Source organism: Loxodonta africana, chromosome 3 (genome assembly GCF_030014295.1).
Source record: "Loxodonta africana isolate mLoxAfr1 chromosome 3, mLoxAfr1.hap2, whole genome shotgun sequence".
NCBI lineage: Eukaryota > Metazoa > Chordata > Mammalia > Proboscidea > Elephantidae > Loxodonta > Loxodonta africana.
This window is the reverse complement of record NC_087344.1, coordinates 177,423,476-177,444,729: the sequence shown is the minus strand read 5'-3', so window position 1 is coordinate 177,444,729 and position 21,254 is coordinate 177,423,476. Positions and strand designations below refer to the sequence as shown.

The window sequence follows — 21,254 nt, the reverse complement described above, 5'->3', positions numbered from 1 at the left end:
TCTAGAAAAATGTGTTTTGATTAATTGAAGATCAACTGATTTGGGACCTTAGTTACATCTGCAGAATCCCTCCATCTTTGCTATATTCTGTTGGCTAGGACTCCCCCTCCCCCCCCCCACCCATACTCAAAGGGAGAAGATTATATGCATGTGACTGTTCAGGGGTCACCCTAGGGTGTGTTTGCCACACCTTGTCTTTCACTTCTGTATTCTGTATACCTAACCCAGTGACTGGAAAAGAGTTGGTGTTTGCCAGTGTGAAATGGAAGGGTAGATGGGTGTATCAGTGAATGGATGGAGGGAAAAAACGGAAACACAGGCTACTTGTCACTTTCTCAAGGTCTCGGTCATGGTTATGGACTCTCTCATAGGCTTTATTGCACTCTCCTTTTGGGTGGTTTTTTTCTTGTTAAGTTTGTATTATTACCTCAGGATGTTCTCTAGAGGGAGGAGGAAGGATTAGAAGTGAAACTGATTTGTGTTTTTTTTTTTTTTTTTTTATATAGTTTGACTTTGGAATCATCTACAGTCTGTGTTTTACCTCTTTAAAAAATAAAATCAAAAAAATGTAGAAAACAGTATTTCTTAACTCTCAATTTACTTGCTTCCAAAAGAAAAATTACAGCCCCTTTTGTTTCTTTGATTTTAATGTTTGTTATTCATTTGTGTGTAATTAATTTGAAATTCTCCGCTGCTTGATAGAGCATGCAGTTAGTTGCTCTGTTAATTAATGTTTTGAAAACATGATTTTTACGTCCTCCACAGCAATGTAGTGTTTTAATGTATTCAGCATCCACTATAATGGACACTTTGAGGTCTGCAATAAAAAATATATTCTCACAATATTTTTCAAAATTTAATTTGGGTGAACAAATAAGGATTCTTTTTCCTTTGGTTATTATTTTCATATGTTGGGTTTGCTCCTAACAAACATGTGAGTTTTGGAAATCAGTATTGAATGTGGGCCACAAATGAAAATTGGGTGCCAGAGATTTGTTTCTGCTCATTTTTGACCAAGCCAGTCAGCTCTCAGACAGTGGAAAACTTTGGCATTGTTAGGTATTACTGCCTCTTGCCAACGTCCTCTTGGGCCCTTTCTCGTGTTCATCTATTCCAGAGCTTTTTCATCCATTTCTGTGGTCCAGGACTCCTGCACACTTTTAAGATCAGCTTCTCCTCAAGTCAGGGCTCTGCTATAGGCAAAGGTGCTCTGGGAGAGTCAGCAAAACCACCTCTGTGGCTTTGTTGGAGGCAGTATGGCCAAGCAGTTGAAAGCATTCAGCATCGATCCAAACTGCCTGGGTTCAAATCTTGGTTTTACCACCTAACTCTGTGACTTGGGGCAAGTTACTTAGCCTCTTCATGCCTCAGTTTTTCGTCTTTAAAGTGACATGATAATGATATCTATGTTGTAAATTGCTGTGTGTGGAGGAAGTGTGTTGAAGAGTGCCTGCTGTATAGGAAGCATTGTATAATTGTTAATTGCTTACCTGTCTGTTTTCCCTCCTAAAAAAATGCTCTTGTATCTACTCTTACTACTGTGACATGCTCTCATTTCACGGCAACTGATTCTCATTTACTCATTTACAAATGGGAAAAGAGAGGAGAGAAGGAAAAGGAAGGCAGGGAAGGGAGGCACTTAGAAATTCGTTTGTGTTTGTCATTACTCCCATGTCATGATGCTCAGGACCAGTCCTTGTCCACTTAGAAAGGTGCATCTTACCACTCTCACTGTTGTGATAGGCCAGGCCCCAAACCAAACCCACTACCATCCACCTCCATCACTTAAGAGGTTAAATGTTTGTTATAGTTTAGAGCATGCCCTTTTCTAGTCTCTCCAGTACTCTTCTGTCGCCACATGTCTTCAGAGCAACATACTCTAGAAGCAAAGCTCTATTACAGTATTGTGAGGAAATGGTGGGGTTTGGACAGCCTGTAGATTGGATCAGTTACATATATATCATTTTTAACTTCAACCAGACAGACAAACAGCTTAGCTCAGATTCTTAGTAACTTTTTTGAACCTAGAGATTAATCAGTACTTTGGTCCCAGTCCTCTTGAGTTTTTCTCGGTGATCTTTTTTGCTAACTCAAGGGTCCGCATTTTTGTTGTGGAGTAAAACTTCAGATCTCTGAAGCTATTTGAGTGGTAATTAATTATGTTTCGACAGTCTTCATAAATATGTCTTGCCATCTTGTCTGGTTTTTCATAGTGAGTCCTTTTGCTTCAGTCTGTACTTCTTAAAACGTAGGTTTCCCTAAAGAGCTTCGTTACCTGCTTCTGTCAATCCTAGGCTAACCACTGCTTTCAGTTAGTTACAGAGATAGTGGAGAGGTACTCCAGGTCCCATTGTCTTTCAGTATAAATGTTACCATATTTAATACATACCAAATTTATTCCTGCCAAATCTAGTCTCAAGGGAGCCCTGGTGTTGCAACAGTGAAGTGCTCAGCTGCTCACCAAAAGGTTAGTGTTTCAAACCAGCGGCTCCACAGGAGAGTGACCTGATGATCTGCTTTTGTAAAGATTACAGCCAAGAAAACCACATGGGGCAGTTGAGCTTTTTCACATGGGGTTGCTACAAGTCAGAATTGACTAGCTGGCACCTAACAACAACAACCTACTCTCAAAGCCATATTATATTTTGTGGAGCTTTTTGCCCTCTTGCCTCGTTGATTCCACTGTCTCATATTTCTCTACCCCTTGATGGAATATAATGAAAATATAATGAATCCCTGTTCATTATTCTTCTTTATCTGGACCTTTGCTCTTCATGAGGATAAGTAATGGATCATTTTAAGATTTTTTTTTTAACTTACATCGCTGGTGTGATTTTAGTTTCTTATTCATAAGAACGAGGAAAGCGCTTTTACTGAGATAATAAATTGTAATTAAGAATTGAGAATGTTGATTGCTTCTGCCTAAGTATAATTCTTTGTCACGTAGGCTTGATTAGAGGATAAGATTCTTTTGCCTTCTATGTATTAGAGATTCTTCTTGGGGGTGACTGAATTTTGAGGGCTCTTTTCTATTTCACTATTTAGCTGTTTGCTGTCAAGAGTTGAAAGTCACATCAGTCCAGGGCTATTCTGTCTTCCAGTAATATTTCACTAGCATTTGAAATTTTTGAATAGAGCATGTATTCGGCAGACATTAAGCACTGTATACTAAATACTGTGATAGGCTCTGGGAATAAAAAGAATATAACATGATCTCTGACTCCCGAGGACTTAACCATGATGAGGCAGTGTAGTACAAAGAGCTTTTAGTCTTGGGACCATCACGCCCAGCTCTGGCTCTGGTCAGTGCATAACAAAGATCAAGTTGTCTGAACCTTTCTATTGCCTCATTTGTGGAACGAGAGAATTGGCCTAAGTGATCTTTTCAGATTTTGCCTACATCTGACATTCTTTGATTCGGAAATTTTCTTAACGGCTACTTAACATTGTTGTGAAGATCAAATTAGAAAAATTTATGAAAGCACTTTTAAGACTAGTAAGTGTTATATAAACAAAGACATTACTAATTATTTACTAATTTGATGTTATTTACTAATGTTTTTAGTCCAAAGACAAGATGTATTAAGTGTTATAACTAAGTTCCAGAAGCTTAAGGAAAAGAAAGTGTGACCTTTTTCTGATTTTAGCTCCAAGTTCTGGGGGAAGTTTATAGAGTATCTTATTATCCCATTGGAAACCCTGGTGGTGTAGTGGTTAAGAGCTATGGCTGCTAACCAAAAGGTTGGCAGTTCGAATCCACCAGGTACTCTTTGAAAACTCTATGGGGCAGTTCTACTCTGTCCTGTAGGGTTGCTATGAGTCAGAATTGACTCTACAGCAGTGGATTTTTTTTATTATCTCATTACTGAATTAAGCCAAGCACTTTAACCACTGCCTGGTCCTGCACCATCCTCCTAATCATTGCTTGAGCCCGCTATTGCAGCCACTGTGTCAGCCCATCTTGTTGACAGTCTTCCTCTTTTTCACTGACCTACTTTACCAAGCATGTTGTCCTTCTCCGAACTGGTCCCTCCTGGTAAAATGCCCAAAGTACGTGAGATGAAGTCTCAGCATCCTTGTTTCTAAGGATGTACTTAGAAGCTGTGCTTCTTCAAAGACAGATTTGTTTGTTCTTCTGGCAGTCTGTAGTATATTCAATATTGTCTACCAACACCATAATTCAAATGCATCACTATTCTGTACTAGGCTTGTGAAAGCCTGGGTTAGTAGGTAGTTGATGTTCATCGTTATGGAATAATTGTATTTTTGCAGATGTGACTGCATCTTTACAACTTGACATGGGACCACCATGTTTAAATATACAGTCTAATTTTTGGTCAGTTTTTTTGACTTTTTTCCCCTAAAAATTTTCAAGTATATGACATATGCCAGACTTTCAAATTTATAGATTGCTTTTAAAAGTACAATTATCCTTCTCCATGGTTGTAGATTAAAAGATTCTCTGACAATCTACAGGATGACTTAGACCATAAGCTAATTGATAAAGTTGAATCAGTAATTATGTTTTAATTATTATTGGATGTTTATTCTCTGATCTAAGTACCAGTTTGAGCCCTTTGAAATTTTTCATTATGAAGCATTGATCGCCACTAGTATGAGCATTCTTAAAAAGTTTTCATAATGTATACCCTTAATGTTCTTTTACTTGGTTTGTTTATAATTACTGCTCAGGAATTTTATTTACTGTTGAAGTGGTGAGGCTCTTTCACTAAAAGCTGCTTCTGAAATAAGATTTGAACATATTTTCATTTGCGAAGTTCCTGGCAATAAAGAGCAATAGTTGTTGTTCATTTAATCTGTTAGCATTTAAGGTGAAAGCTTTCAAATTAATTTTTTGTTCATTTTTTTATGATTATAAACTTGGTTCACTTTCAGCTTTTGAAGAATAAAATCATTATCCTGTGATACTGGTAAACTCATACACCTAATGACTCATCCCTTTCTATATATGGTAGGGAAATGGTGTTTCATTGTTAAAACTAGAATTGGGTTAGTCAACCAGAAGTGAACCTCTAATTGTTTCCAAATGCTTACTTTTGGGTTTGGATGCAGCCCTAAGTCTTAGCTCAGTCAGGAATTTGCTAAGCTTTTCTTTTTCTACATATCCTTTCATTATGGCTAGATAGATCCATGGTAAAATCTGTTTTATGATTCCTCATTATGATAGTTAACCAGAAAAATATGGCCACAAACTCCTGAGTTAAACACAATTTTAAAGGGCAAAATCTAGAGTTTTCACGGGTTTCTTTTATATTTTTAGGACCTTTGAAATTATTGTAAAAACTGACTTCGGTTCTAAATTGCATGTCACCATGATGGCAAGCACGCTTTCCCCCACCCCAGTTTCATCACCTAATTACAGCTCCTACTGCTGGAATTCTTACATTATTTTAAAATTGTTAACGGAGAAAAGCAGCGTGACACATCCACACGCTTCAGTGAAATGCTCGCTCCTGTTGAATGTTAATGTTCTATTAAAATTCTACCTAAGCAGGCAGCCACCAGCTCTTACAGCCCAAGGTCCTTTGGGGGAGAAAATTCACTAAATCTAAGTACCCTAAAACAATAAATATTTTAACAATAACAATAAATAAATTTTCTAAAACACTAAAAGTTGTTCGCAAAAATATATTTCACACGTATTGCTGAAAAAACAAAAACACGCAGTTCCCATCAAGTTAATTCTGACTCACGGAGGCCCCGCGTGTGTCAGAGTAGAACTTGTGCTCCATACGGTTTTCAGTGGCTGGTTTGTTGGAAATAAATCACCAGGCCTTTCTTTTGAGGTGTCTGTGAGTGGACTCAAACCACCATCCTTTTGGTTACACCACCCAGGGAGCTGACCACAACTGCTAAAGAGTCCACAGTAATTTCATGGCCCAGGCTTGTATGCCTTCTGTTGCCGTTGAGTCCATGTCTTGTATTCATGTTTTTTTCTTTTCTCCCCTTTTCTTTAAAGGTATATTTTAAAAGTAAATTATTAACATGCCACTGAGGAAACTGTTCACTAAAAGTTTATAGCACACGAAAATGCATACAGGCATAATCTCTGCTGTTGTTAGTTGCTCTCAAGTCAGCTCTGACTCGTGGTGTCTCCGTGTACGACAGAACGAAATGTCGCCCAAGCCTGCACCATCTTCACTATTGTTCGTATGCTCCGGTTCATTGCTGTCCCCACTGTATATTTTGAGTGCCTTCCACTCTAGGGAACTCTAGTCTTCCGGTACTACATGGGACAGTATTCTGTTGTGATCCATAGAGTTTTCGTTGGCAAATTTTCAGATAGATCATCAGGTCTTGCTTCCTAGCCTTAGTCTGGAAACTCTGCCGAAACCTGTCTGCCATGGGTAACCATACTGGTATTTGAAATACTGTTTTTTTATACAAATAACAGCATGCCTTCTACGTTTGTTTGCCAGCTGCGCCCTCCCCGCTTGAGGTATTTTCGTAAGTGCCACTGTGCCAATTTTTTTTTTACGTGTTGTTCTAAGAAAATTAGTATAACACATGAAAATAACTGGAGCAGGGGAGAGCATGGGTGGTAAACAAATGTAGAGGCATGTGTTAATTTGCATAAGAGTGCAGTACTGGTGGCTAGCTTCCAGCACCCTAGCAAAATGCAAGCCACTACAGCATGACAAACTAATCAGGGGGTGGTGGGCATAATCTGTACTTGTTTTAAATTCACATGTGCCATCTTCCAAATGGTGGGCCCTAAATAAGTGTCCATTGCTTGATTTTCACTGATCCCTTGATAGACTTTTTCAGCAGTTACGAATTTTTCTCTTAAATTAGGTATTATGTATTTATTATTATTTCTGGTGCCTAGCACATACTGGCATATAATAAATGTTGGTTGAATTGAATTTTTCAAAATTAAATTTGAAGTCTAAAAACCTGATCTGTTATTCTAGCTGTCTACTCGTAGTTGTCTCCTTAAGCAAGTTATTTTGATGGTTTAGGCCTCCATTTCCACAATTGTAAAATAAGGTTCCATCTGGTTCTAGAAAATCTGATGCCAAGCATATACCAACCAAACTGTTGCTTTCGAGTCGATCCCAACTCTTAGTGACCCTATAGGATGGAGTAGAACTGCCCCATAGGGTTTCCAAGGCTATAATCTTTACAGGAGCAGACTGCCACATCTCTCTCCTGTGTAGGGGCTGGTGGGTTTGGACTACCAGCTTTTTTTGTTAGCAGCTGAGCTCTTAACCACTGTGCCACCAGGGCTCCACCAAGCATATAACCCAGTGGAGGTGTTTAATAATTCTTACTTTGTACTGATTTCTTAATAAAATTTATTTGTAGGATTACTTAATTAACGATTGAGTAAATTGGTTTGCCAAGCATATTTTATGCATCATGGTGGCATTGCTTTTTTTTTTTTTTAATAACATGCCTCCTTCATTTCCAGATATATTCTCTAACATTCCTTATAGTTTGAACACTTTTTTCTGTTTGATTTTTTAAATTTTTATTGTGCTTTAAGTGGAAGTTTGCAAATCAAGTCAGTGTCTCATACAAAAATTTATGTACACCTTGCTGCGCACTCCTAGTGCTCTCCCCATAATGAGATAGCATACTCCTCTCCATCCTGTATTCCCAGTATGCATTCAGCCAGCTTCTGTCCCCCTCTGCCTTCTCATCTCCCCTCCAGACAGGGGCTGCCCATATAATCTCATGTGTCTACTTGAGCTAAGAAGCTCACTCCTCACCGGTATCATTTTCTACCTTATAGTCCAGTCCCTGTCTGAAGAGTTGGCTTTGGGAATGGTTCCAGTCTTGGACTAACAGAAAGTCTGACCTCCGGGGTCCTTCTAGTCTCAGTCAGATCATTAAGTCTGATCTTTTTATGAGAATTTGAGGTCTGCATCCCATTATTCTCCTGCTCCATTAGGGATTCTCTGTTGTGTTCCCTGTCAGGGCAGTCACCGGTTATAACCGAGCACTATCTAGTTCTTCTGGTCTCAGGCTGATGTAGTCTCTGATTTATGTGCCCTTTCTGTCCCTTGGGCTTGCCTTGTGTCTTTGGTGTTCTTCATTCTCCCTTTCTGTCTCTTGGGCTCACCTTGTGTCTTTGGTGCTCTTTGTTCTTCTTTGCTCCAGGTGGGTTGAGACCAACTGATGCATCTTAGATGGCAGCTTGCTAGCGTTTAAGACCCCAGATGCCACTCTCCAAAGTAGAATGCAGAATGTTTTCTTAATAGATTTTATTATGCCAATTGACCTAGATGTCCCCTGAAACCATGTTCCTCAGACCCCCGCCCCTGCTATTCTGGCTTCGAAGCATTCGGTTTATACAGAAAACTTGTTTGCTTTTGGTGTACTCCAGTTATGCTGACCTCTTCTGTATTGTTGAACATTTTTTCTTATTGAATGAAAAATATTTTAAAGAAGGAAGATATTGCCTACTTAATCCATTCCTTTTTATAGGTGAGAAAACTGGTGCTCTGGAAAGCTGTACCATTTGTCCAAAGCTATTTAATGATGTACAGAATTAGAGCCCAAGTATCATGATTCCATTCCAGTGCATTTTTTACCTCAGAAGTCTCCAGGCATTACTAGCCGTTTCTTGGGATAAAGATTGGAAAAGAAATGATCAAAACAGCTAAGCTTGGAAGACATATATTTAGAAAAAAAAAAATTATTTTCCTATTGTCAAACAGAAAGGTGCCCTGGTGGCACTATGTTTAAAACGATCGACTGCTAAACAAAACCAGCAGCGGCTCCACGGGAGAGAGATATGGCAGTCTGCGTCTTTAGAGATTTACGGCCTTGGAAGCACTATGGGGTTGCCGACTCAAGGGCAGTGGATTTGTTTTTTTGTTTACTGTCAAACAGTGGTTTCAGAAGAACTGATTTTGAGCCTCATTTTCTGAGAAGTACAGTAAGGAAAGTAAGAAACAAAAATTGTAATTTTGACATAATGCTGTGACACCCTTTTTTCTAAGAAATGGAAATAGAAGAAAAACATGTCCTGATAGTTGTAATTTATTTTCAAGTGGTAGTGGTTGAATTGTACCTTATTAGTCTGCTGTCATGTTTTACTTTGCCATTTTTGTAACTCCAGGAAGTCTTTACTTATTTAATTAACCGTATAGTGGGTAGAAACAGATGGAGCTCTTTATTTTAGATGAAGGAATAACCAGTGTTCTTTTACTGTCAAAATCCTTGACTCCACTTCTGATTGCTTCCCACCAGTTTATTCCTTTTAAAAAGTTACACCAAAACCTAGTGACTAAAACAACCAATTTTTATTGTCGTACTGTTTCTGCGAATCAGAAATCTGGGCGTGGCTAACTCAGGCTCGGAGTCTCTCACAGAGTGGCAAACAAGGTGTTGGCCAGGGCTGTAGTCATCTTAAGACTCATTTGAGAAGAATCCACTTACACCAATGATTGTTGACAGTGTTTAGTTCCTCTTGGGCTGCTGGTCTAAGGGCCTCTGTTCTTCACCAGAGACATCCCTCAGTTCCTTGCCATGTGAGTCTCTACAGGAGAGCTCACAACATGGCGCTATGAATGAGCAGGTGAGACGGTAAGAGAGGCAGATGAACGAGGCATCTTCTTTTAACCTAATCTTGGAAGTTATATGTCATCGTTTTTGCTATACTCTTCATTAGTAGCAAGCCACTAGGTCCAACCCACATTCAAAGGTAGGGTTTACACAAGGTCATAAATGCCAGGGAAGCAGGGATCGTTGAGACCCATCTTTGAAGCTGCTTATCACAGAGGACTTGAGGAAACAACACTAAAGGCAAAGAGACCACTTGTTAGGTGCTGTCAAGTTGGTTCCAATTCATAGTGACCCTGTGTACCACAGAGCAAAACACTTCGGTCCTGTGCCATCCTCACAGTTGTTACGCTTGAGCCCATTGTCGTAGCCGCTGTGTAAATCCATCTCGATTAAGGGTCTTCCCCTTTTTTTCTGACCCTCTGCTTTACCAAGCATGATGTCCTTCTCCAGGGACTGGTGCCTTCTGATAACATGTCCAAAGTACGTAAGACGAAGTCCCCCCATCCTCACTTCCAAGGAGCATTCCACATGTACTTCTTCCAAAACAGATTTGTTCGTTCTTCTGGTAGTCCGTGGTATATTCAATATTCTTCGCTGACACTATGATTCAAAGGCGTCATTCTTCTTCAGTCTTCCTTATTCATTGTACAGCTTTCATATGTATATGAGGCTATTGAAAGTACTATAGCTTGGGTTAGGAGCACCTTAGTCTTCAGAGTGACATCTTTGTTTTTTAAGACTTTAAAGAGGTCTTCTGCAGCAGATTTGCCCAATGCAATAATAACGTTGATTTCTTGACTGCTGCTTCCATGGGTGTTGATTGTGGATCCAAGTAAAATGAAGTCCTCGACAGCTTCAGTATTTTCTCCGTTTATCATGGTTGTTTATTGGCCCAATTGTGAGGATTTTTGTTTTCGTTATATTGAGGTAGAATCCACACTGAAGGCTGTAGTCTTTGATCGTCATTGGTAAGTGCTTCACATCTTCTTCAGTTTCAGCAAGCAAGGTTGTATAATCTGTATAACGCAGGTTGTTAATGAGTCTTCCTCCAATCCTGATGCCACATTCTTCTTCATATAGTCCAGCTTCTCAGATTGTTTGCTCAGCATACAGATGGAATAAGTATGGTAGAAGGATACAACCTTGATGCACACTTTTCCTGACTTTAAACCACACAGTATTCCCTTGTCCTATTCAAACGACTGCCTATTGGACTATGTACAGGTTCAGCATGAGCACAATTAAGTGTTCTGGGATGCCCGTTCTTTGCATTATTATCTATAATTTGTTATGATTCACATAGTCAAATGCCTTTGCATAGTAAATAAAACACAGGTAAACATCTTTCTGGTATTCTCTGCTTTTAGCCAGGATCCATCTGACATCAGAATGATATCCCTTATTCCATGCCCTCTTCTGAATCCAGCTTGGATTTCTGGCAGTTCCCTGTCAATGTACTGCTGTTTGAATGATTTTCAGCATAATTTTATTTGTATGTGTATTAATGATGATGTTCAGTAATTTCCACTTTCTGTTGGATCACCTTTCTTTGGAATGGGCACAAATATGGATCTCTTCCAGTCGGTTGACCAGGTAGCTGTCCTCCAAATTTCTTGGCATGGATGAGTGAGCGCCTCCAGTGCTGTATCTGTTCTTTGAAACATCTCAGTTGGTATTCAATTTCTGGAGCCTTGTTTTTCACCAGTGCCTTCAGCACAGCTTGGACTTCTTCCTTCAGTACCACTGGTTGTTGATCATATGCTACCTCTTGCTATGGTTGAATGTCAATCAATTCATTTTGATACAGTGACTCTTTGTATTCCCTCCATCTTCTTTTGATACTTCTGGGTTACTCAGTATTTTCCCCACAGAGTCCTTCACTATTGCAACTTGAGGCTTGAATTTTTCTTCAGTTCTTTCAGCTTGAGAAATGGCAAGCGCGTTATTCTCTTTTTGATTTTCTAACTCCAGGTGTTTGCACATGTCATCATAGCACTTTGTCCTGTCAAGCCATCCTTTGAAATCTTCTGTTCCACTCTTTTACTTCATCATTTTCTTCCTTTGGCTTTAGCCACTCTATGTTCAAAAGCAAGTTTTAGAGTCTCTTCTGACATCCGTTTTGGTCTTTTCTTTCTTTCCTGTCTTTTTAATGATCTCTTGCTTTCTTCATGTACAATGTCCTTGATGTCATCAGAGACCACTTAGACTATTATAATAATCCCAGTAAAAGATACAGAGATTATTGTAGACATGTGTAGTTGAATGTAGGGAAGGAAATGGAGACAAGAGATATTTAGGATGTTAAATCATGAGAGTTTGTTGATTTAGAGCATGGGGGTTATAAGGGAGAAGGAGGAATTAAGGGTGACATCTAATTATTCTTGACTCTTAAATCATCATTTATCTAAAGAATACTTTCTCTTGAATGTGATGGAAACTCTTGTCCACATTGAGATTTTTCATCTTCATTGGCTATCATCCCCCTCCACACATTCAGTCATCTAGACTTGACCTTGACATTGCTCTCACTGTTTTTTCTACTGTATTCAGTTAGACACCAGTTTTTTCTCTCAATATCTGTTTAATTTTTCTATTTGTCTCTTTCCATTGTTACCCTCCTTATCCAAGCACTTACATTGTATTCTTGAAGTGTGGGACATGTCTCCTAATTTCTTTCCTGTGGCTTTTCTTTTTCTCTAACCCAGACTTTAAAACATCTTTATTTCTATTATTCATCCAACCAACAAATGTTTATTAAGGACTTACTTTGTGTTGGTCGTTTATTAGGCCTTGGAAATGTAATAGGAACAAGATAACCATTTGCTCTGTTCTTTTAGGTCTTCACTATGTTTTTCCTTTCCATGTATCAGAAATACCACAAACCCTTTAAGGTACACTTCAACTTCTTTTCTTCCTGTGAGACCTTCTGAGAAAGTCGTATGTTCTTTGTAAAAATTAAGGATCAGTCAGCAATGACATAGGCTTTAGAAATTATCTTGGAAGTTTCTAGCCTTTGGAGTCATATTTTAAATAGCAGTTGAACAACTGCTGTGTTTAGATTTTTAGATGGTTCAGTGTTATTCAGTATTATAGCTTTAGTTTATTACATACTAATACGATATTTTCTCTAGTTCCTTTACATTAGATAGTGGCTTACTGATCACACTGAAAATTTGGAACAGCGACTGGATTCTTTTTACTCATTCTGATAAATTTTATTACATTCTACTGTAGGCAGGTATATTATTCTTGCAGGAGGAGATTCCCAGAATGTGGTTTTAACAAATTTGTTTTTTTCTTTTTCTTTAGTGTTATTCCTCTTTTAAGAGAGTCTGTTGGAATATTAATGCAGAGAACCCCTCCCCTGTTGGAAAATACTCTGCCTCAGTGTTATCAGAGGGTAAGTTTCAAAGCTCTCAAACGATTGGATTTTATGTTGTTTTTAAATTGTTACGGTTTTTAGCTCTTACAAATATGGGTACCATGTGTGTATAATTTGGCGTTTCTTCCCAGATTGAATGTTGACCATGAATGCCATTTATGTAAACCAAAGCAAAATCCTTGGAAAATATTGAACTTTACTAAAGAAAATGTGGTAAAAATTGCCCTCATCTAGAAATTGAAGAGTTCTTTTAAAATACAGAATATGAATAGCAGATGAGATAAGCATTTAGTCAGCATATATTTTTTGAGCTCCTACTTTGTGCCAGCCATTTCTAAGGTACTAGGGATGTCATGGTAAACAAGACAGCGTCTCTGTTCCTAAGGAGCTTACGGTCTAGTGCGGAAACAATAAACAGACAAATAACAAAATGTTAGTGATAATTACGATAGTAAAAATAAAAGAATGATATGATAGACATGGGTGGCTATGTTAGATTCACTGAGGAAGTCATATTTAAGTTGAAACCTTGATGACAAGAAGGAGCCAGCCATATGAAAATGTTGGCAAAGAGTGTTCCAGGCAAAAGAAAATGCAAATACAAAAGTTTTATGACTGGAACTAATTTAGTATGTTTGAGGAGCCAAAAAAAAGGCCACTGTGGTTGAAGCATAACGAATACAGGGAAGCATGGCTTATAAGGTTGGAGAGAATGACAGGGGCCGAATCATACAAGGGTTGTGGTCATACAAAGAGGTTTAGATTTAATTCTACCAATGGAAAGCTTTTAGGCAGGGGAAGTATCATACATCTAAGTTATGTTTTTAAAAGATTATTCATCTTGCTATGTAGAGAACAAATTCTAAGGAGAAAGAAAACAAAACCAGCTCTTTCAATACTGTGAATTCTGTTGTTTTCTGAGTGCATCATTGATTTCTGTCCTTTATTTCCTTCCTTGCTTATTTGTTTGGGCTTACTCTGTTGATCTTTTTCTAGCTTTTTAGCTCATTTGTGTTTATTTTTGTTCTCTACTGATGCATTTGAAACTGTAAATTTCCCTCTAGGTGCTCTCTCAGCCGTGCCTTAACAAATTTTGATATGAATACTCAATACATATTTGTTAATTCAGATACCCCCTCCTATTTTTAACCAAAGAGTACAGTCTGTTTACTGATATGTTGCACAATAATTCAAGTAGGAGAGGACACTTACACTTGAGTATGATGTTAATACCTGCACTTGACATTTTAGGTGCAGCAGTTGCAAGGTGTTTACAACTTACAAGAGCAGCATTTCTGGACTTTATGCTCTGACGTTTACGTTGGGACCTTGAAATTAGTAGTAGCCCCTGATGCTGATGCAAGGTGGATTTTAAGCCAAACACATAGCATTTTTACTCAGGTATGGCTGTTTTATTAACTTCTTTTAAGGGTCTTGAAACCTATTTATTGTATATATTATTTTTATGAATATTCACTAACATATTAAATATATGCTACTACACTATGAGGTAAGTATAATACTTTATTTTTTTTCAACCACGGGGCAAATTTGGGAGATCCTTATTTTAGTTAATACTCTTGAAGAAGATAGTTCCTATTTTATTTATGGCTGTACTGATTTGCATTCCTTCAAGAGAAAGTAGATTCTCCTTTGCTGTGTGGTCTTTATAAGACATTAGATGCCGTTTGAAGCCAAGAATTCTCAAATAGCATCTGGAGTAACAATAATAACTTTCAGTGGCTATAGCTAAAAGCAGACTTAGGTGTACTCTTTTTGTGTGATAGCAAAGCCATAGTTCCCTTTTGTGTGATTTAATAGGTTAATATGTTATTGGGTTTTCCTTAACTCTGTATTTGGAATCATGAATTAATCAGTGCATGCCTGCAACCAAATTATCTTAATTAATGATTGTGTAATTGTGGGGGTTGACATAGTTGTGTGAATGGTAATTAAAGAAAGAGTATTATGGTATTGTGTATATATTGGGAGAATATGAGGATCATGTTAATGATATCTGAGGAGAATGAGAAAAACACACTTTTTTTTTCCCCTTTGGTCTAGTTTGCTAGGAGTATTTGACCAAAAATCTAGACGTCCGCACTGATGCCAAAATCATCTAATACATACATGTAATGAGGAGACTAGTTCCATGCCTTAAAAATCTGTGGTTGGAAATTGCCATCTGTGCCTCCTGATGTGATGCAATGGGAAGCACACAACATGGCCTGTGTAATACCCTTGCCCAAAATGTCCAACTTGAATCTGATCATTCACAAACAGTCAGACATACCAGCTTGTGGGACTTTAGCCTGGATTCTAAAAAAAATCTTAATGTCATGGAAGGAAAAAAAAATCGAGGGATTATTCTGCATTAAAGAAGACTTTAAATGAAATATGTGATTCTTGATTAGATCTTGGGTTGGGGAAAAAATAGCTACAGAGAACTGGGTATTCAAGGAAATTAGAATGTGGAGTACATGGTAGTGTATATAATAGTGTGGGTGTTAAATTTCGTGGGTGTGATAGTAGTATTGTGGCTATACAAGAGTATCTTATTCTTAGGAGACACATGGCTGAAGGATTTAGTGGGAAAGCATCAGGATGTCTAACTAATTTTCAAGTGTTTCGGCAAATTAAAAAGGTTAAATATATATGTAGAGAGATAAAGCAAATGTGGCAAAATGTTAATAATTTGTTAATTTAGGACATAGATATTTATTAGACTATTCTTTTGATTATAAAATTTTACAACATAAAAAGTTAAAAAAAAACAAACTTTGGTAGCTCCCCACTGCCACCTGGAGAAAGCCTAAACTTTCTGGCATGACCCAACAAACTTTTCACACCTCTTCTCCTGCTGTTCGTTTGTCAAGCGCTTCATGTTCCAACCCCACCAGACTATTAACTTTTCTGTGTGGGACAGAAATCCTACTGTTAACTTAAAGGTTCATTTCAATTGTTACTTTTTCTCTGAAGCCTTATAGGTCCCTCCAAGAACTATTTCCTATGATATACTTAACATGTTGTACATATTTGTCTGTCAGTTTCTACCAGCGCTTAGAAAAGTATATGTGTACGTGGTCAGCGGTTACCCTAGAGGGTGCAGTTGTTCATGACAGTCCGGGGAAACTAAGATCACGCACTTTTGATGCCACATTGTGTGCTAGATAGCCAACCCTGCTCCACATGCAAGCTGTGTTGTTTGGAAATCTCACCTTCTCTTCCCTGCTCAGGTCAAAGCTGTGCCTTGCGGCTTTCCTTTTCTTTCATCCCCAGCCTCCCAGGGCTGGGTCGGTGGGTACTGGCAACATGACTCCCTCCATGTCAGACTCCCATTGCCATTGGGTCGATTCCAACTCATAGCAGCCCTATAGAACACAGTAGAACTGCCCCATAGGGTTTCCGAGGCTACAGTCTTTACGGAAGCAGACTGCCACATCTTTCTCCCACAGAGTGAAATATGGATCCATATCTCAGGAACAAAAGGAGAGCAAGGCCAATAGTAACCTGGCCTTTCACTGCCCTTTCCAGATCATTATTCTCTCCTTTATTTTCTCCTAGTTATGCCATGTCCTCCCACCCTCTCAGTGTGAGCTTTTGTTGGCCTCTGAGATACGCTGTACTCCAAAGACCTTGGCTCTTAGTCACAGTTTCCCCCTGAGAAGGAATGCAGTTTCTAGGTTTAGAAATGTGTGAGCAACTGTGCCTGTGCTAGGAAATGCTGTAAGTGAAGTAGGTGGAGGGAGGCTTTTAAAATGACTGAAGTTCAGAGTTTATTAAGCTGCTGCTTTCGTTTTGGAAACTGGATTCGGGTTTTGAAACGTTTAAGCTCTGAAAAGCATTTCAAGCCTTTGTTAAAAAAAAAAGGTCAAGCCAACTTTATTTCATTCCTTGCAGAGACCAGAGACTGTCTGAGGCTTGCAGTGAAAATATTCAACACATTTTTCTCAGGGATGAGAGGGCAATTACCCTATTAATGACTTCCATTTCATACATTTAATGATTTTAAAGCGGTGATCATTGTTTTCGTTTTGACTTATACAAAATTAAAGTTTTTTATTGATTTATTTTCCTTTTTCTCTTAAACCCTAGGGATACATGTCCTTATGCTGAGTATATTCCAGGGCTTGCAGTAGCATTTTCACATTTTAAAATTATATTTTATACGTAAATTTTACTTATCAAAATAATAAAACTCGATTTCCTTTTTTGAGAAAAATCACATTAATGCCTTAAGTATATTTCTTGTAGAAAGATTTGAGGTACTGTTGAACTTAGTTCTAAAAAGACCAAAAAGAAGATTTTCTCAATAATAAGTTATAACACTTGGTTTTGTTATATTTTTAGGCATCTTTATTATTGCTAATCTTAACCATATTTAAAAATAGTTTTGGGGTAAAAAAAAATTGTTCTTGTTAAAACTGACAAGATGATAATTTTAAACTTAAAGACCAACATCAAAAGTTTGAGAATTTAATTTCTGGTTTTGTTTATGAAAGTATAGATTCCTGATTATTTTAGAAATGTATATTAGGCATGTCCTATTTAATCTCATTTTCCATAATTACCAATCTTTAACTGCTAAAGAAGAGTAACTTGCTTTGCATAAATATAGAGTAATACAGGAAACCCTGGTGGTGTTTAAGTGTTATGGCTGCTAACCAAAAGGCCAGCAGTTCCAAGCCACCTAGTGCTCCTTGGAAACTCTATGGGGCAGTTCTACTCTACTCTTTAGGGTCACTATGAGTTGGAATCAACTGGATGGCAGTGGGCTTTTGGGGTTTAGAGTAATACAAGTGAATTGTTGGGAGTCACTTCAGTATTTAGATTCTTTAGAGATGATTATTATTTAAGTGATAATCCAGTCTTTATAAGATTTTCTGTTGGCATAGGAAAAGCCCCCCACCCTTTGTGTTTAGTATAGGAACAGGAAGAAAAAGTAGAATATTGGATTAGGAAGACAATTAACATTTTATGTTTCTTGTTTTAAACTGAAACTTTTATGTTTCTTGTTTTAAACAGTATGTGTTAATTTTTTTGTAAGAACACATTTAACAATTATAACTGTAACCCTAATTTTTTTAAATACACTTTTGCTAGAAATAATGTTTGTATTTGAAGAAAAATCTAGAAACTTGTGGAGTTCATTATCTTCCTGTGTTCCCCAAAGTGCAAAAGACAAGTCATAATGCATATTTACTCTTTGGTAGAATTTCTGCCTTGATCTCTACTATCTTTTCTACCCTTCTGCCTCTTTATTATGCCTACTAAATCCTAGGCCACTAGCTTCCTCCTTCAGTTTTTTGTGCTCTATTCTGTGGCCTCAAAATAGAAGTTAACAGTGATACCCAGGAAGGAACCAAAAAGCCTCCTCACAAGCCCAAATGGGGGTTTTCCAAGTTTCAGAAATCCTCTACCTTCCATCACTTACGTGGGTTCACAATCCTTCCCTGGCTCTGATCAAAGACCTCACCCGGTCTTGTTACGTCGGCTTGGGGATGAGGGGAGAGACTGGAAGAAGACAGCTACGATTTTCTAGACGGGCAGCTCTGTTTTCCACCCTTTCCAGCTTTTGTTTTTTTCCTCCCATTTTCAGGGACTTTTAATCATTTATAAAGTACTGCTTTTGCTTTCCAGCTTTGCAGGTTTTCCTTATCCATCCCTCCAGTATCTTTCTTCACCATATGTCCTTGATGCCTACCAGAACCCAGCCTGCAGGATGTGAGGCCAGCAAATCCTTTGGTTTGTTGTTTTCAGTTAATCCACGTGGCTTCAGTGCTCACTGGTTAAGTGATAATGGTGGAAATAATAACAACAGCATCAGTTATTCTTTATTGAGAGCCTACCATGTGTCAAGTACTGTGATAGGCGCCTAACATATTAACCAGTCCTCACAAATAGATGGTTTTATCCCCAGTGTACAAATAAAAATAATTGAAACCCAAGTTACTGTTCTTGACTTGTGATTTAATATTTTAATCATATTCACTAATTCAAAAATGATTTAGATTTCACATGGAAGACTAAGATCATTTTTCAAGACTTTATTTTAAGAGGATAAAGATAACGTTCAGTCAACAGCTAAAGTAGAAATTTTCCTTATTTTTTGGGTTGGCAGAGAATAGACTAACAATTTCCTGTAGCATATTCCTGTTTATTTTTCCATTTTTTTTTAACTTCTGTTAAAAATAATCAAAACTCTAGGAAATTGAAGCTTAAGGTATATTCTGAGCAGTTATTCTATATGCGTATAGGGAGACCATTCTGATTAAAAAAAAAAAAAAATGGCTCCAGGCAGGCTAGTTACAATGAAGCCTACAAAGAGAAGAGGCGGGAGAAGAATAGAAAATCTGTCCCGTTGGCTAATCTTGACATGATTGATTGAACACTGCCCTCCCCCTTTTACTGAGATCAACTGATAGCAGGTCACAAGATGATCTCCAGCCCTCCACCCACCTGTAGCCATGATACCTTCTGAAATTTAAATTACTTAAGCCTGGCTTCCAACAGGAAAGAAAAGGTTAGCAATTTGGGGTGAAAAAAAGCCACTGGTGGGATTAATTTTGGGTCAGGAATTTTTTTACAGTTAGCATTTGGCTTCATGTGTTAAAAGAAAAAAAAAACCTTAAAATCAAAGTGAGATGTCTGTTACTAACTTTTGACACTTCTGATTTGTTTTCCTTTTCTACAGTAATATTGTGTGAGACTATTCAAATCTATGCCTTCAGGTTAATATTTATTTTCTTAGGAGTATATGTGTTAAAGGAAACACTGGTGGTGTAGTGGTTAAGTGCCATGGCTGCTAACCGAAAGGTCGGCAGTTTGAATCCACCAGGCACTCCTGGGAAACCCAAAGGGGCAGCTCTCTACTCTGTCCTGATAGGGTCGCTCTGAGTCAGAATTGATTCAAAGGCAATGGGTTTGGTTTTTTGGGGTTATATGTGTTAAAAATAACAAACTGCATTTCCAATTTTAAAGAAGTATTGACTGAATTATGGTCTATGGTCTGTGCATTACTGTCAGGATAAAGATACAATGAGTATTATGGTTTTTACATTTTAAGGACAACCACTCAGCTGGCCTCTGACTTATTAGCTGAAACTAAGCACTGTTTTCATTTGCTAGAGTATTGGTCACATCTTGGTGGTATGAATAAACTGTATAGAAAACATAGTTTACATTCAGAGAGTAGGTCACTTACCGAAGAATTCTTTGGAAATTCCTTTCTTCTCTCTAAAGGGAATTGAAAGAGGAAAATGGGAAAAAAAACTTGAAGCTGCCCCTATGGGGACAGATAGATGACACGCAATGCCTTTCTTTTTGTTTTGCTGCTAGGCTGAGCTTTTGTGGAAATCTCTTGTCCCTTGGGAAAGATGTCAGCTTGGAGTAATTAACTCGTGATTATGCAAAGATCAGTTTACCTAACCTCTTTGTTTTTCCTTTCTTTTCTTTATTGCCTTGGGCTACTTCATTTCTTATTACCATCTTCACTATATTGGGGCTGAGGATAAGGAAGATGGCAGAGACAATAAAAGGAGCTCAAATGGCTTTCAAGTTATTTTGCCCATTTTGCTTTTATTAACGATTTCATTCAAAGAAAAATTAAAAGTTAATATACTTGGGCAGTAGTTTTAAGGTTAGATATATAAGACTTTTGCTGAAGAGTTCCTAAGTATAGTTATTTCAAAGGCCATCTGGGTTGAGTAAATCAAACCATATAATAGTTGTAATTATAATAATTTATAATTGACTATTTTAGAAATGTATATTAGGCATGTCCTATTTAATCTCATTTTCCGTAATTACTTAATTTTTATAGCATATAAAATCCTTTCTTATACATTCACAGGAAACCCTTACAACAGGAAGGGTTTCTGGTAGGTAGCAAGGATTTGTTAAATATTCGTCAGATATTGAATGAATGTATAACATTTCTGTGAAATAAGTAAGGTTGGTATTTATCAATACTGAAATTGAGAAAAACTAAGATTTGGTGTTGTCAGAAACCTGAATGTGTGGAGAAACACCAAAAATTAATGTAACAGAATATGTGTATTGTGAGTAGATAGGATTCCAGTTGGGCAGCATCAACCCATATGTATCAGGAAGGCCCTTCTCCAAAGAAGGGATAGTGGAAAGGGGTTTTGCAGAACACTGACATGTTAATTTTTCAGGAGGTAGCATCAGAATGTATACAGGGTTCCAGGGTGAGTCGGTCGTTGAAGCAGAGTCCCTAAGGACAGGCCAAAGAAGACCAAAGAAGAATGAATGTATTTGAATTATGGTGTTGGTGAAGAATATGAATGTACCATGGACTGCCAGAAGAACAAAT

General features: G+C 37.8%; 1 protein-coding gene across 2 annotated transcripts in view; it reads left to right on the top strand.

Annotated features, from left to right (window-relative positions):
* SLC30A7 (solute carrier family 30 member 7) overlaps positions 1 to 21,254 on the top strand; it is a 90,816-nt gene that overhangs the window by 65,622 nt on the left and 3,940 nt on the right. For both annotated transcript variants that reach the window (XM_064282485.1, XM_064282483.1), the window contains 2 exons: positions 12,847 to 12,937; positions 14,171 to 14,320. In XM_064282485.1, coding sequence (XP_064138555.1) covers positions 12,847 to 12,937; positions 14,171 to 14,320 — 241 coding nt within the window. The remainder of the gene's footprint in view (positions 1 to 12,846; positions 12,938 to 14,170; positions 14,321 to 21,254) is intronic.